This window comes from Onychomys torridus, chromosome 9 (genome assembly GCF_903995425.1).
Source record: "Onychomys torridus chromosome 9, mOncTor1.1, whole genome shotgun sequence".
Taxonomy (NCBI): Eukaryota; Metazoa; Chordata; class Mammalia; order Rodentia; family Cricetidae; genus Onychomys; species Onychomys torridus.
In genome coordinates, this window is record NC_050451.1 from 44,098,603 (window position 1) to 44,114,846 (window position 16,244).

The 16,244-nt window shown below is 49.2% G+C and overlaps 1 protein-coding gene across 6 annotated transcripts; it reads left to right on the forward strand.

Annotated features, from left to right (window-relative positions):
* Positions 1-3,140: 3,140 nt before the first annotated feature.
* Dcaf11 (DDB1 and CUL4 associated factor 11) lies at positions 3,141-14,347 on the forward strand. Of its 6 annotated transcripts, none has more exons than XM_036199462.1 (15): positions 3,141-3,277; positions 4,226-4,591; positions 6,319-6,446; positions 6,825-6,952; positions 7,210-7,274; positions 7,536-7,636; positions 7,860-8,006; positions 8,215-8,269; positions 8,591-8,659; positions 8,971-9,028; positions 9,286-9,471; positions 10,287-10,440; positions 10,937-11,089; positions 13,301-13,407; positions 13,506-14,347. In XM_036199462.1, exons 2-15 carry the CDS (start codon positions 4,437-4,439, stop codon positions 13,638-13,640), a joined length of 1,641 nt encoding a protein of 546 aa, XP_036055355.1. In that variant the 5' UTR covers positions 3,141-3,277; positions 4,226-4,436; the 3' UTR covers positions 13,641-14,347. The 6 variants fall into 6 exon arrangements, with proteins under 6 accessions (XP_036055355.1, XP_036055357.1, XP_036055358.1 ...); XM_036199464.1 differs by having other exon boundaries at positions 3,142-3,277; positions 4,412-4,591; XM_036199465.1 differs by having other exon boundaries at positions 3,143-3,277; positions 4,226-4,568.
* Positions 14,348-16,244: the final 1,897 nt, after the last annotated feature.

Consider the following 16,244-nt stretch of genomic DNA (forward strand, 5'->3'; position numbering starts at 1 on the left):
CCCAAAAACATAATTGTTAAGGACCTAAGATAAGTGAGAATGTAACCCAATTGGTAGAATGCTTTCCTGGGATTCATGAAGCCCTGGGGTCACTGTAAGTTCTACATAAAACTGAGTATGGCCATACACATACCGACCAGGACTCACATATGAGAGGTAGGGAGAGCAAGTTCAATTATCTTCAGCTATATAGTGAGTTACAGATCAGCCTAGGCTACATGAGATGCTGTCTCCAAAATACATAAATAAATAATAAACAATAAATAAATGGATACATAAATAAATAAAAAGGACCTAAGACATGGGAGTGTTAGAATATCTCATCATATCCAATTACTCTCTAATGAACACATTTTAAAGTCCCTGGATAAATTACCACATTTCTCCCCTTCTATCTTACCCAGAAAATGCTTCTTATAGTATATAAACACTTGTGTGGGCACCAGTCACCTCAGAAGACTGAACGCATCTCAGGTAGCCCAGAGATACTCATCCTGCAGAGCTCCTATTGAAACCAGAGAGAAGCTGTGTGACCATGCCCAACATGAAAACTGGCTGTCCTTTCCTCTACAGACCAGGTCGCCCTCTAGTGGAGCTGCTCAAGGCCAAAAACAAAACAAACAAACAAAAACAAAAAACAGGCCAAACCTGGCAGAAGAGGAAGTGAATCAACTGATGGTTACTAGTTAGCAGACTTGGTCTTAACTGAAAGGCCTCCCTGTGGCTAAACTGACTCAAGGTAGCTGGAGAAAGCAGAAGCTGCTCAGGTTGAAAGCACTTTACAAACTCACCAAGCACTGGACGGCCAAGAACCTGTCAAAACCACCTTCTCCTAGCAGGGGGTGAGGGGGTGCTAACACTCCCTGCCATATATACATTATTTATTTATTGTTGACCTTCCTCCTCCGTAGGTAGATTGTGCTTAGACCTGGTCATAGTGCAATTCTGTCATCAAAACAGGTAGGAGAGACTGGGAAAATGGCCCTGTCGATAAAGTATGAGCAGGGGCACCTGAATTCATATCCTCAGCACCCACCTAAAACAATCTGGCAATGTTCAGGTCATGTGTCTGAAATCCTGGAGCTAAGGGAGCAGACAGAAGAGTTCCTGGGGCTTGCTGGCTAGCCAGCATGGCCAATCAGCCAGCTCCTGGTCCAGGGAGAGTCTCTGTCTCAAAAAATAAGTTGGTTAAGAGGAGGGAGTTTGAAGGGGGAACATCAGAGGGATGGGGAGCAGCTCTAGTGAGTGTGATCAAGATACACTGTATACGTAGTGAGTGTGATCAAGATACACTGTATATGCCGGGCGGTAGTGGTGCACGCCTTTAATCCCAGCACTTGGGAGGCAGAGCCAGGCGGATCTCTGTGAGTTCGAGGCCAGCCTGGTCTACAGAGTGAGTTCCAGGAAAGGTGCAAAGCTACACAGAGAAAGCCTGTCATGAAAAAAAAAAAAGAAAGAAAGAAAGAAAGAAAGAAAGAAAGAAAGAAAGAAAAGAAAGAAAGAAAAGAAAAGAAAAAAGATACACTGTATACATGTATGAAATCCTCAAAAAAATAAATAGAAGATAGTCTAAAATAAACAAGTTGGAAATTTTATTGAGGAAGACACCAGACATCCATTTCAGGCCTCTATACCAACTAGTACACATGTGCACATCCTCCAGAACACACCTGAGCACACAAACACATCACACACATACACCCACACATACACACAGAAAGGTAATTAAGAGAATAAATTTTTACAGATCTCTGTTCTGGACCTTAGGTATTATAATTGTATTAAGCATAATGTTTTGTTCATGTTACACGTTGGTTATTATGTATAAGATCCTGTCTACTTTATGAACCACATAATGACGTTGGATTTTTTAAAATTCATATTTACTTAATTGGGTGGGTGTGGGTGAGTGGGGCAGTATATATGTGGAGTTCACAGGACAACTTATGGGAGTCCAGTCCCTCTCCTATGAGTAAGGCCCAGGGACTGAACTCAAGTCATAAGACTTAGTAGTAAGCCCCTTTACCTGGCAAGCTGAACCATCTCACTGGCCCAAACTGGTTATTTTTATACTTTATGACGAACTGCAGTAGCCAGCACTTGGTTTTGTTTTGTGTATGTGTGCTGGTGATTGAATGCCAGGCAAGCACTTTTCCACAGACATATTCCCAGCCCATTATAAAATTCATTTCAGTGGCTACCTGGTTTCCTATCTGTACAATGCTGACCATAATTTATTTAACCAGCCTCTTATTGTATACTTGGATTTCTTTTGTTTCCAGTGTTCCACTATTATCAGTAACTGTTAAGCAGAACATAAATCTTTATGCAGGTCCTAGGTTGATTACTGACAGTACCACTAAGTTCACGGCTATTAGAGCTGGTTACAGTCAAGATAAGGCATCTCTCAGATCAGACATTCTTTCTAAAAAGGGTGCACAAGTAGAAAGACACTTATAGGCACATTTGTTAGCAGAAAACAAAAAACAAGGTTAGTAAAAACACAATCAGGTTGGAAGTCTATATTTGAAGGAACAAAAAAAAGGAAAAATCACTGGTCAGCTCTTAGGAACGAAATACTGTTAAGAGGACAGACAGGTGAGCAGATCAGCGAGTGGGAGAGGTCTGAAGCGGGGGAATTGCGACTGTGAAAATAACCTTTAAGCAATCAGTTAAAAATATCTACAGAACTTGCTAGAATTTAAATAAGGAAGGAAAAGTACTTTTTAAAATTATAGACGTTCCAGACCGGATAACCCAGATACCTCGGAATCCTGAAAGTCCCGTGTGTGTTAGACATACTGTCCACAGGAACTAATGGAAAGTAGCCAAAGAACAAAATGCTGGACACTAGTTTGAAGAATTTTAAGGCAGTGACAGCGGAACAGGCATAAGGGCAGTGACGCCAGGCACCGTGGCCAGGTCAACCATCCACAGTGTGAGTCTCTCCGGCCCAGAGACCAGGGGACAGCCCCGAGGACCGGCCACACGCTCGTCCAGGGAGCTGGGGTGGCCTGGCTCCCGGGCCAAGGCCGACGCGGCCCTGGGCCTGGGGAACCGTCCAGACGCCGTCGGGCTCGGCCTTGGCCGCGACCTTGTTACTCATTAACCTGCAGGAGGCGGCGCGCGAGCCAAGGGAAGGTCTGCAAAACCCGGACTGGGGGAGCGCGTGCGCACTACCGCAGCCGGAAAGGCTCCGAGGCAGGCTGCGGGCCTTAGGGAGCGTCTGCAAACACCGGGAGAGGAAGCTAGGGGTCGTCTACCGAGCCCGCGGCGGGTAAGTGGGTACACAGCAGGGCGAGGAAGCCTGGGTCCCGCCGGTCAAGAAGACTGCTTGCGGGCAGGCCCCTGGCGCTTCAGCCGCGGACAAACGGTTGAGCTGGGGATGTTGGGAGCTGAGTGAAAAGGGGCGGCTGGGCATGCAGTTAAAAAAACAACAACTGCCAGCGACCTTAAGGGACCGCCTGCAGCCATTACGTCTAGTTCCGCTAGCTCTAGTGCACGCCACAGCCAATTCCCGTCCGCTCCGAACGAACGCCCCTCTTGGGTCACCACGCACTCTCCTCCAGCCCACCTATCCATCACCGGACTCAGCTGTCCAATCAGCGGGCCGGAGGGGGGCGGAGCTGCGGGGAGCGTCGAGTGACGTCAGCACCCGCAGGCCGGGCAGCCCGATGCCCGACGGACGAGGCTGGCGCCTTGAGGAGCTGTGGGCCGGCTCCGCAGGGGTCGTCGGCGTCCACCGGGCCTCGCCCCTGCGGGTCCTGCGACGGCTGCTGGCTGGTGGGGGACGGTCTCGCGTGGGGCGGTAACCGCCGGCCGCCGGGGGAGGTGCGTCTCCGCTCCCCTCCCCCTGATGTACACACCCCCGGCGCACCACGTGGGCGTGAAGCTAAGCCGGAGGGGTGTTAGGCTGACTTCCTACTTCATTGGCCGTCGCCGCTGCCGGCACTGGCAAGGAGTTGCTCTGATTGGTCAGCAAAGGGGAGTCCAGGTCGGGGTTCTAAGGCTTCTGGTTGGTTGTCTGAGATAAGCTAGTGAGGCGCGTTCTTCCGCAAGGGGTTTTGATTGGTCGGCCGGAGAGGTTATCTGCGATTCGGCCATCCCCGGCCGGGGACTTTGATAGGTGAGTTTGGGTAGGAAAATGGGAAATTCCTCTTTATGGACTCTCGTTAGTAAACAAGGGTTGCACCCGAGGTTTCATATGGCTTTCTTTGCTTCACAGGATTGAGGAAGGTTTATGTTCCCGAAACCTCGGGAGCTGTCATAGCTAAAGAGAAGGAATTTGGTCTCCAGGAGGGGTCACCCCTCTAAAGATAGCTACTGCCCCGTTTCTGGAAACCCTGGTATTTCTAGAACAGAAATTACTCTCACCAAACCCCAGTTGGTGACAGGAGGCGCCCCTGCACAGGACATAAGGATGCTGTAACCAGAAAATGGGATCGCGGAACAGCAGCAGCGCAGGATCCGGGTCCTTAGAGCCCTCCGAGGGCTTGTCCCGAAGAGCGGCTGGCCTGCGTCGGAGTGAGGAAGAAGAGGAGGAGGATGAAGATGTGGATCTGGCCCAGGTACTGGCCTATCTCCTCCGCAGGTAACTTACCCTCTGCTGTGACACTGCTAAGTGTCACCACAGTCTCTTGATCTCAACTCCAGGCAGGAAAGGTGCAGAGGATAGGGAATGGTATCAGCCCAGGACAACGGTCGTGTTTGAACAGAACGACCGTTCCCTGCTGGACGCCCATACTACTCGGCTCCATACCCAGAATGGTTTCTACCCAGGGCAGTCACCGACACTCAGATCTTGTGGTTGAGGGGCTTCTCAGGGGAACCTCTTTGGCTGTAACAACACAAATTTAGTCTGTTTTCTGAGAAAAATAAAAGGGGAAGACGGGGAGGAGGGAGTGGAGGAAAGGAGAGATGTGAGAAGCAGAGTTGGGAAGGGGGTGTTAAATCACTTGCCATGTGAGATGAAGCCATGTGGATTTACTTGAAAAACAAGTTTAAATCGACCTTACGAGGCCTGTTCTTAAGAAAAGAATGCCCTGAAGGGGGTGACCACCAGGAACTGATAAAAATAGTGTACCTGGCTTTGTTTGCTTGCCTTGGGAAAAGATGAGCCTGGCATCCCTGCAGAATATTATGTTCTGTGCATATTTCCTACAGCAATGGCTGTGAGGGTTGTCCCTGTCAACTTACGGGTCCAGAATCACCTAGGAGACAGCACACCGCCGAGGGATTATTTAGCCTCTGGCCAGGCCTATGAGGGATTACAGTGATTAGGTTCATTGAAGCAGGGAGACCCAAGTGGAATGTGGGTGACACCATTCCTAGGGTGTGGGTCTTGGGCTATATGAAAAGGAGCACCCAGGTGGTGGTGGCACACGCATTTAATCCCAGTACTCAGGAGGCAGAGCCAGGCGGATCTCTGTGAGTTCTAGGCCAGCCTGGTCTACCAAGTGAGTTCCAGGAAAGGCGCAAAGCTACACAGAGAAACCCTGTCTAGAAAAACAAAACAAAACAACAAAAAAAAAAACAAACAAACAAAAAAGGAGTGAGCTAGCTAAACATGATCGTTCATCTGTCTCCGCTTCCGGATTGTGAATGCTGTGTACCCAGCTGCTTCAGGTCCCTGCTGCCTTGACTTCCCGGCTATGATGGACTCTACCCCTGAGCTGCGAGCCAACATAAACCTTTTCTCTCTTAAGTTGCTTTTGCCAGGGTGTTCTATCACAGCGGGGAAAAGAGACTAAGAAGGACTGGTGGACATGTTCTCCTCTGTTTAGCTCTTGAACTAGGGATATAGCTCAGTGGTAGAAGCTTACCTAGTGTGCACTCAGGCCCTGGATTCAATCCTCACCTGAGGGAAAATATTTCATTCTGTGAGAAATCAATTTAGTGGGTCAATCTTCAAACTGTTAGAATTCTGTGTTCTTACTTGTAAGAGTACAAGCTAGTTTCCTATTATGGTTTTTGTTTGTTTGTTTGTTTGTTTGTTGTTGGTTTGGTTGAGGTTGTTTGGTTTGGTTTATTTGTTTTTCGAAACAGGGTTTCTCATTGTAGCCCTGGCTGTCCTGGAACTCACTCTGTAGACCAGGCTGGCCTTGAACTCACAGAGATCCACCTGGCTCTGCCTCCTGAGTGCTGGGATTAAAGGTGGGTGCCACCATGCCCTACAGTGTCTTATAGGGGACTTAAAATAACAGCTAAGGTCTAGTCAGCCTCCAACTTCAAAATGAGAACCAAATGTACAAAGAGCTAGATAGCCATTGGCTAGCTGGGGGATGGGACCCCCCCCCTATAATGGGGGTCTCTCCACAGAGGCCAAGTGAGGTTGGTGCAAGGAGGAGGTGCTGCAAATTTACAGCTCATCCAGGCCCTCTCCGACTCAGAGGAAGAGCATGACAGTGCCTGGGATGGTCGCCTGGGAGACAGATACAACCCACCTGGTAAGAGGGAAGGCAGTCTCATCATTTCTGGTTTTGTGTTTTGTTTTTGAGATAGGCTCCCTTTGTATCCCTGGCTGTTCTAGAACTCTCAGTGTAATCTGGCTGCCCTCAAAATCAGAGACCCGCCTGCCTCTGCCTCCCGAGTGCTGGGATTAAAGGCGTGCATAACTGACAGTCTCATCCTAATGTTGGAAGATGTTCACCAGGCCCCTTTTACTTTAAAAAATAATCAGTCTTCTAAAAGTTAATTGGTTAAATTGAAAGAAGATAATTCAGGGGATGAGGGAATCCTTGTAGCCAGCCATATTGATTGGGTACAATTTTGCTAGCTATCTTCTGGGCCGGAAGACCTAGAAGGAAACTTCTTGGTATTCACAGTGGATGCAACCCCTGACACTGGGGAGCTGGAATACAATGAGATCAAGACACAGGTGGAATTGGCCACAGGACGCCTAGGACTCAGGAGGACTGCCCAGGAGCACAGCTTTCCACGAATGTTACACCAGGTAGGCTTTTCCACCTCTAGGCAGCCTGGCAGTAGACCCATTGAGGCCAGAAGCTCTGCCAGCCCCAGACAAACAAACAGAAGTAATCTTCCCAAGGAGACCTCAGGTGCGAGGGCTGGTGTGTGTTAGCCAGCCTGCATCCTAGTGCTGGGGACATTGTTTCTGTAGCAAGAGAAATTTCCTTGGAGGAGGGGCTTGGCGTGCTTGCAGTGGCCCTCCAATTCTGCTAGCAATATTCCCCAATCCCTTCCATTTAGAGAGAACGGGGCCTCTGCCACCGGGGAAGCTTCTCCCTTGGAGAACAGTCTCGAGTGATGTCTCAGTGAGTATGGGCTTTGGTGGAGAGACTCGAAGGGCCAGCCAGACCTTATCTCCTACACTTTGAAGGGTAGAAGTTAAAGGATTCTCAGAAATATTTAAGGCTAGGTTAAAGGGGGTTGAAGCTTTGAGAATAAACAAAACAGAGAAGTGTAAAAGATGACAGAATACATAAGAAGGAAATGTGCTGCCATGCCATTCTGCTAACTGGGGTTCTTCTCACTCGGCGCCCCCTTATCCCCTCTCTTTCCTTCTGCTTCTCCAGCTTCTTGCCCAATGATCTAAGCTTCACTGACACCTACTCTCAGAAGGCTTTCTGTGGCATCTACAGCAAAGATGGTCAAATCTTCATGTCTGCTTGTCAAGGTACTAGACCCCAGTCTTATTAACGGCCTTAACCTAGAACAAATATTCTCAACTGGACTAGAAAGCCTCAGACCCAGGGAACTCAAAACCTGGCCTAGAGATGTTTAGCCCAGAGCCTGACTCCCTTGATAAAGGGAGACCATAGACACACCAAGCAAAAGAGATCTGATCTAGCCGCTGTAAGGAGAGTAGTCCATAACTCTGCCTGAAATCAACTCTACAGATCAGACAATCCGACTGTACGACTGTCGGTATGGCCGCTTCCATAAATTCAAAAGCATCAAGGCCCGGGATGTGGGCTGGAGTGTCTTGGACGTGGCCTTCACTCCTGATGGAAACCACTTCCTGTACTCCAGCTGGTCTGATTACAGTGAGTATGCTCCAGACTTCCACCGTGTCTCCAGCCTGGGACCCGAGGCCTCCATGTCCTCTTCTCTCTGAGAAGATACCATGCTTTGCCCTCGGACAATCACTCCCAGAGTGCTCTGACGTCCTTTGCCATTTGCTCTTTCCCTTCTTAGTTTTACTTTTGTTCTCTTTCCCTCAACCCTAAAGAATTCTTGTCTCTCCTCTCTTAGTTCACATCTGCAATATCTATGGGGAAGGAGACACACACACTGCCCTGGATCTGAGGTATTGGCTTTTTCTTGTCAGACTGATCAGGAGCTTCTCAGGAAAGGCTTTCCAGGAGCACCTCTCGAGCAGGGGCTCCCCACTAGATGGAAAAGTGCATTGGTTGCCGGTTTCTCTGTGGCCTTCTGAGAGCATTGCCCCCCCTGTGAGCCCTGGTTACAGGATTGCTTCTGGGTTCTCACTGGTGGCCCGCACGCTGGCATGAGGCAGCGGCGGCCCGCCCTCCGTGTCTTCCCCTTTACAATCCTGGTCAGATTCTTTGTAGACTGACAAAACGTGAAGAGCCATCCCCTTAGCCAAGCTCCTCCTTTGCTTCCCTAGGCCAGAAGAGCGTCGCTTTGCTGTCTTCTCCATCGCCGTCTCCTCAGATGGTCGCGAAGTGCTAGGCGGGTGAGGGAGCACTGGGGGGTCTGCCTTGGTTAGGGAGGCGAGGGTTCTGCCGGAGGCCTGTGCCGCCGCCGCCACAGACACTGCCCTAGCGGCTGTGGAACCCTTCTCCGAGGTCAAGGTTTGTGAGCTGCTTCAGTCCTGCCCACCTTGCCCTGTATGAGGTGTCAGGCCGTAAGCCTCCTTGAACTAGCTGCTGCTTCTCCCTGTGTGAGAGGTCACAAGCTTGCTCCTTGCTTGAGTTCCTCAGCAGGACTCTCCCGAGCACAGACAGTAGTCTTGGCTCTAGGACCCCCTTATCTCGTCTCTTCCAGAGCCAATGATGGCTGCCTGTATGTCTTTGACCGAGAACAAAACCAACGTACTCTTCAGGTATTGTTTATGAGACAAGAACCTCTTCCTCTTGGTCTTTAACCTATTTTAAGACTAGAAAGAAATCCTAGCTGGGTGGTGGCGCACACCTTTAATCCCAGCACTTGGGAAGCAGAGCCAGGCGGATCTCTGTGAGTTCGAGGCCAGCCTGGGCTACCAAGCAAGTTCCAGGAAAGGCTCAAAGCTACACAGAGAAACCCTGTCTCGAAAAACCAAAAAAAGAAAAAAGAAATCCTAAGACTCTTAGCTTCCTCTAGATTGAGTCTCATGAGGATGATGTGAATGCAGTGGCGTTCGCTGACATAAGCTCCCAAATCCTGTTCTCTGGGGGAGACGATGCCATCTGCAAAGTATGGGATCGACGCACCATGCGAGAGGATGATCCCAAGCCTGTGGGTGCACTGGCTGGACACCAGGATGGCATCACCTTTATCGACAGCAAGGTGAGCAAGGATACAAGACTACATAGTCAGGCTCTTAAGGTTCTGGTTGCCCAGGAGGGCGTGACTGTGGCCTGGTATAGAAACTCCAAAGTTTCTTCTCAGCATGTGCAGGAACTAGGGTTTAGGAGAAGTGTTTAAGCCAAGAAACATGAGTTTCTTCTCTACTCATCAGCCTGCAGGACCACAGCAGGACTTTATAAGAAAAGAACAAGATGAGGCTAGAGAGAGGGCTCAGTGGTTAAGAGCACTGGCTATTTTTCCAAAAGACCCAGGTTCAGTTCCCAGCACCGACACCACAGCTCACAACCATCTGTAACTCTTCTAGCTTCCACAGGCACTAGGCATGCACATGGTACACAAACATACATAGAGGCAAAACACCCATACATATAAAACAAATACATCAAAAAAGAAAGAGCTGGGTGGTGGTGCCACATGCCTTTAATCCCAGCATTTGGGAGGCAGAGCCAGGCAGATCTCTGTGAGTTTGAGGCCAGCCTAGTCTACAGAGCAAGATCCAGGACAGATACCAAAACTACACACAGAAACCCTGTCTCAAAAAACAAAACCCAAAAATCAATAAAGAAAGAAAGAAAGTAGAAAACAGTTTAGTCTAAGTTAGAATGAGGGACATAGCCTGTACTCTGGGATAAGGAGACCTGAAGCAAAACATCAAAAGCAAGCTGATCTGGACGGGTCAAGACCAAAGCAGATTCAGCAGCTTAGAGGTCTAGCCTTAGCTAGCACAGAGGAACTACACTGCAGGCACTAAACCTGGCAAGCTCTGGTGCATCTGTCCATCTTTGAATTCATAGGGTGATGCCCGATATCTCATCTCCAACTCCAAAGACCAGACCATTAAGCTTTGGGATATTAGACGCTTTTCCAGCCGAGAAGGCATGGAGGCGTCACGCCAGGCTGCCACCCAGCAGAACTGGGACTATCGGTGGCAGCAGGTGCCCAAGAAAGGTAAGGGTGAGAGGAAGCTCAGGTCTGGGGATCGAGAGTTGGGTGGTGACTAGAATACTTAGCCACTGGTATGGCCTGAAGTGGGCTTGATGGGTTTGTCTGTTACCTGGGAATCCTGGGGTCCTCCCTCAGCCATTTCTTTTAGACCTTTTATTGGGGGAGGGCTCCCAGGTTTAAGGGAACACAGAACCAACCAACACAAAAATATTTTGGTATCGTTGACACTGCCAAATCTGCAAGGCCGTACTGGTGACTTTTGGGGAAGTCGGCAATCTAGGGTTGGATAGCCAGTTGTCTTTGAGTGTTGGTCTTTGTTGAGAGCTGGTGGTATGGGAATGGGAGGAGTTGGGGCGAGGGAAGAGGGGGATCTGTGGTTGGTATATAAAATGAATAAAAAATGTCTTAATAAAATAAAAAACCAGCCGATGGTACAGGACACTGTAGTGGCAACCCCCTCATCTGAGGCCCACCTCCAAAGCCATGTGTCCTTCCCCAGCCTGGAAGAAGCTCAAGCTCCCGGGGGACAGCTCCTTAATGACCTACCGAGGCCACGGAGTGCTGCACACGCTCATCCGCTGCCGCTTCTCCCCCATGCACAGCACTGGCCAGCAGTTCATCTACAGCGGCTGCTCTACTGGCAAAGTAGTGGGTAAGGATTCTGTGAGAACGGGCCTTAAAGGGCAGGCATGTTTCTCTGGCATCCCATCTGTAACTACAATTGGGCTCCTTAAAAATCTCAGTAACAACTACAAGTGAAAGTGTTGCCGTTGGAACAGGAAAGACTTAAACAGGGAACTAGGAAGCGCTCATGAGCATTTTTAATTAAGAAAAAGAACATAGAATTCTAGGCAGTAGATTACCAAAAACATAATTCTGGTTTTTTCCAGCCACTCAAGGAAAAGGATCACAGAGGAAAGGTGGGAGGGAACAGAGGTTAGACACATGACAGAAAGAGCATGAGAGCTGCCAGGCACAGAACTCATGCCTGTGATTCTAGCACTCAGGAGGTGAAGACTGGCCATGAGTTCAAGACCAGCCTGAACTGTGTAGTGAATTCTGGGCCAGCTCGGACCATTAAGCAAGACCCTGTCTCTCAGAATAAAAAGCAGCATGGGTAGTAAAAGTTGTGTAGGCCTGGAAGCAGGAGGAATGCACAGGAAAGCAGGGTAGAGAGATGGTCATGTAGGGCTGAAGCAGAGGAAAGAACAGGGTAGAGAGATGGTCATGTGGGGCTGAAGCAGAGGAAAGAACAGGGTAGGGGGATGGTTCAGGCAATAAAGCATTTGCTGTCCAAGCATGAGGATTTGAGCTCAGGTCCCCAGAACCCACACATGATACAACTGTATTCTGAGAACCTGGGGTTCAGGGCAGAAACGGGATCCTGGAACGTGTAGACCAGCCATTCTAGCTATCTTAGTGAAGAGACACCATTACCATGGCAACTCTTTTTGTTTGTTTGTTTGTTTGTTGAGACAGAGTTTCTCTATGTAGCTTTGGAGCCTTTCCTGGAACTCACTTGGTAGCTGGGCCTTGAACTCACAGAGATCCTCTTGGCTCTGCCTCCCGAGTGCTGGGATTAAAGGCGTGCGCCACCACCACCAGGCAACCACAGCAACTCTGACCAAGAAAACATTGCATTTGGGTGGCTCACTTACAGTGTCAGAGGTTTAGTCCATTATCATCATGATAATGAACATGGCAGCATGCAGGCAGACATGGTGCTGGATCTGAGAATGCTACATCTTGCAGGCCACAGGAAGTTGACTGAGAGTCACCCTGACGGAAGCTTGAGCAAAAGAGACCTCAAAGCTCCCCGCTAGAGTGACACACTTCTTCCAATAAGGCCACACCTCCTAGTAGTACCACTCCCTTTGGGGGCCATTTTCTTTCAAACTACCACACTAGCCAAATCAGCAAGCTCCCACCTCAGTGAAAGACTCCCAAAAAATAAAGTAGAAGCCAGGAGGTGGTGGCTTTAATCCCAGCACTCGGGAAGCAGAGGCAGGTGGATCTCTGTGAGTTCAAAGCCAGCCTGGTCTATAGAGCAAGTTTCAGGACAGCCAGGCTATGCAAAGAAATCCTGTCTCGAAAAAACAAACAACAAACAAATAAGTGGAGAGTGATTGAGGAAAATAGCCAACATTGAGCCCTTGCCTCTATATGTACACATACTCACAGATGTGTGTACCCACTCACAAACATATAAACACCTCTACCCTGCACACTGACTAAAGTTTAAAAAGCAGAGATGTACTTGTCAGACAAGGAACAAGAGCACACATCAACTCAGCCTGAGATTCACTGCCGGTACCTTCTGTAGCTTGTTAAAAGTTTTTATTTTACTTTTATGTGAGAGGGATTCTCTGTGTAGCCACTTTGGTTGTCTTGGAAATCACTGTGTAGATCAGGCTGGCCTCAATTTTACGGAGCTCCACCTGCTTCTGCCTCCTGAGTGCTGGGATTAAAGACATGCACCACCATGCCCAGCATTCTGAAAGTTCTTTGAAGCCAGTGCATTTCCAGTTTTCATTTTGTTTGAGACTGGGAGAGTGTAACCTGGGCTGGCCTGGAGCACCTGGTTAGCCTGCTTTCACTTCCCAAATGTTGAGATTACCACCGTGCACTTTATTCACAGTAGTCCTTGGAACTCTAGCTAAGGGCCAGGGATGATACCCACCTTCCATTCCATACCTTCAACCCAAGGTAGGGACAGGAGCAAGAGAAGGAAGCAGATAGAGCACCGTGCTCTGAGGTGGGCTTTGCTTCCATGGGAAAGTGGGATGCTGCCTGAGAAGCAAGTCGGGGGCCACTTGGGGGACTTGGGGTCCTACAGCAGCCCTGTCTGGCTTTTCCTGGACAGTATATGACCTCCTAAGCGGCCACATTGTGAAGAAGCTGACCAACCACAAGGCCTGTGTGCGTGATGTCAGTTGGCACCCCTTTGAAGAAAAGATCGTCAGCAGTTCGGTGAGGCTACAGGGGTTGGGGATGGGAGGACAGCATGTCTAGAACTTGGACCTGGGAGGGAGCATCTCCCTGACTACTTGTCACTTTCTGCTCTGCAGTGGGATGGGAATCTGCGTCTTTGGCAGTACCGCCAGGCTGAGTACTTCCAGGACGACATGCCAGAGTCTGAGAAATGCTCCAGTGCTCCCACTCCGGTGCCCTGCCCGTCTGTGGCCTTCTCCTCACCTCAGTAGATCTGACCTCCAGTTCTGAATAGGGTGAATTCTCAACACGTTCTCTGCCTCCTCCTCCCTTCCCCTTCTGGGGACTATGTGGGGGAACTGCTGACATTGGGCAGTGAGAAACAGAAGCCCAGGGTCTGGGCCCAAGCTGAGCCTGGACTAACCCCCTCCCTCCCTCAGGCTGGGCCGAGTGGTTTCTTCATGCCTTCACACCTAGACTGCTCAGATTTCTATCTAGCCAGAGTGTGGCTGAAGGACATCTGTTATCTGGGGTGCAGCTTCTGCCAACAAGACGATTGTCCTGAGTGTTTTTAATCATGTTCCCATGTTAAATGTTGGCTCAGAGTGTAGATCCCTGAGGTCTGAATAGACCCATCAGCAATGCCCTTTGCCCAGGTCTTCACACTGAGGATTAGATTGGCCAATCAGGGCTAAGTATACTGGCCTTTCTTCCTGAGATCTTTGAGGGGGGACAAGGGTGGGTAGAACTGTTTCCTCAGCACCCTCCTGGGGTGGGAACTATGTCTTCCCTCATACTTGGACTTTGGTGTTAAGAGACTGGTCCGAGAGGTAGGGGTCTCCAGAAGCTCTATATGGCCCTCCCTGCCATTGGACCCTGTCACTGCTGGTGGCCAGCAGCTTCAACAAAAGGTTAAGATAGGACTTCTTTCATCTTCTCACTGGCTTTGGCTTTCCCAATAAACTGTCTGGGAAGCTGGCTCGGTGTCTGTGTCTCCCTCCTTTTCCCGTCTGAGGTTGTTGTTTCTCACTTCAAGGAAAGAGTTTTTAAAATGCGTGTGGCAACACATACCGTAATCTTGGAATTGAGGACAAAAGGTTCAAAAGTTGAAGGTCATTCTCAGCTACACCATCAGTTTGAGGCCAGACTATGCTACTTGAGACCCTGTCTCAGGAAACCAGAAGTTCCTACAGAAAGTGTGCTGCTCTAAGAGAAAACACGTTAATAACTCAAGATGAAGGAAGATCTGCAATCACTTATTGAGGCTTGTAAAAGCCTTTCCTCTCTAGCCCAGGAGACAGCAGCAGGCGATAAGCACACTTTCTGTTACAGCCCAGGCACGCCTGTGCAAGTCTGCTCTGGAGCTGTTCCAGTATGCAGAGGAGTGGTCGTGAATACACAGCCAGAGGACCTGAGCAGCACTAGCCAGCCACTCACAACCCCAAGTTCCTTAGGCTAGCAAGATGGCTCACTGGGCTGGAGAGATGGCTCAGAGGTTAAGAGCACTGACTGCTCTTCCAGAGGACCTGAGTTCAATTCCCAGCAACCACATGGTGGCTCACAACCATCTGTAATGAGATCTGGTGCCCTCTTCTGTATACATAATAAATAAGTAAATTTTGCAAATTTTGCCCCCTTCTCTCTTAAAAAAAAAAGATGGCTCACCCAATTAAGGCACCTGCCATAAGACTGAAGCTGACCTTGATGCCTGGAGTCCATGTGGTGGGAGGGAACTGACTTTCAGAAGCTGTCCTCACTGAGCACCCACAGACACACACACAAATAAGTGTGATCAAAGAACCCATGCCCTAGAGCAGCCAGAGTCAGAGAAGATGACATTCTCCACACGTCTTGCTCTTGAAGCAATCTTTAAGCAGTATGCATTTAAAGGGGTGGTCATAGACTTTCACGGCCATGGAAGTGTTGAGGGGGGCTCACTATTATCATCTGGGCTGATCTTGAATGCTTGTGCTCGCTAAGTCCTCTAGCTTGAGTGGCTAAGATGGCAGATAACTGCTGCCACAGCTGGCCCCGAAAACAGCTGCCCAGGGAAGGTTAGATGGCTCAGCAGGTAAAGGCCTGGAAGTGCCAGCACTAACCTGTTGATCTTGGTGTGATCCCTGAAACTCCCATGACGAGAGAACCAACTCCTACAAGTTGTCCTCTGACCACACACACACACGCGCACACACACACACACACACACACACACACACACACACACACACACACACACACACGCTGTGGTATGTACATGTCCACAGAATAAACAAAGAAGTGTAAAATAATTGCAAACTATCGAGAGCCGAGGAGGTTAGTTCCCATCACCAAGTTAAACTGGGTATGGTGACGCTTGCCTCTAATCTCAGCACTTAAGGGGGGTGGAAGCACAGGAGAGGGATCACAGTTCAAGGTCTTAGCTACAGAGCAGCTGGAAGGCAGCCTAGGCTCAATGAGAGCCTGTCTCTAACAAGACGAAACGATACCCAAAAACAACAAAACCCACTTCATATCTTGCCTGTCCTTTTGCTCCTTGGCCTAGTTATTGTGATCAACTTCTGACCAGGGCTCAGTGGTTAGTACAGGCTGCTCTTCCAGGGTATCTGGGTTCAATTCTAAGCACCCACACAAGGCTCCAGTCCTAGAAGAGTGAACACCTTTTCCTGACCTCCACAGGCACCAGGCACACAAGTGTTACATAAAGATACATGAGGCAAAACACACACAAAATTTAAAACAAAGCTAACAGTAGCTTACAGGAGGAAAGAGTTTATTTGGCTCCCACTCCAGGTAGCAGTACATCACTGAGGGAAGTCAAGGGCAGGAACCATGGAGAAACACCACTGGCTGACTCTCTAGTTTATGTTTAGCTACCT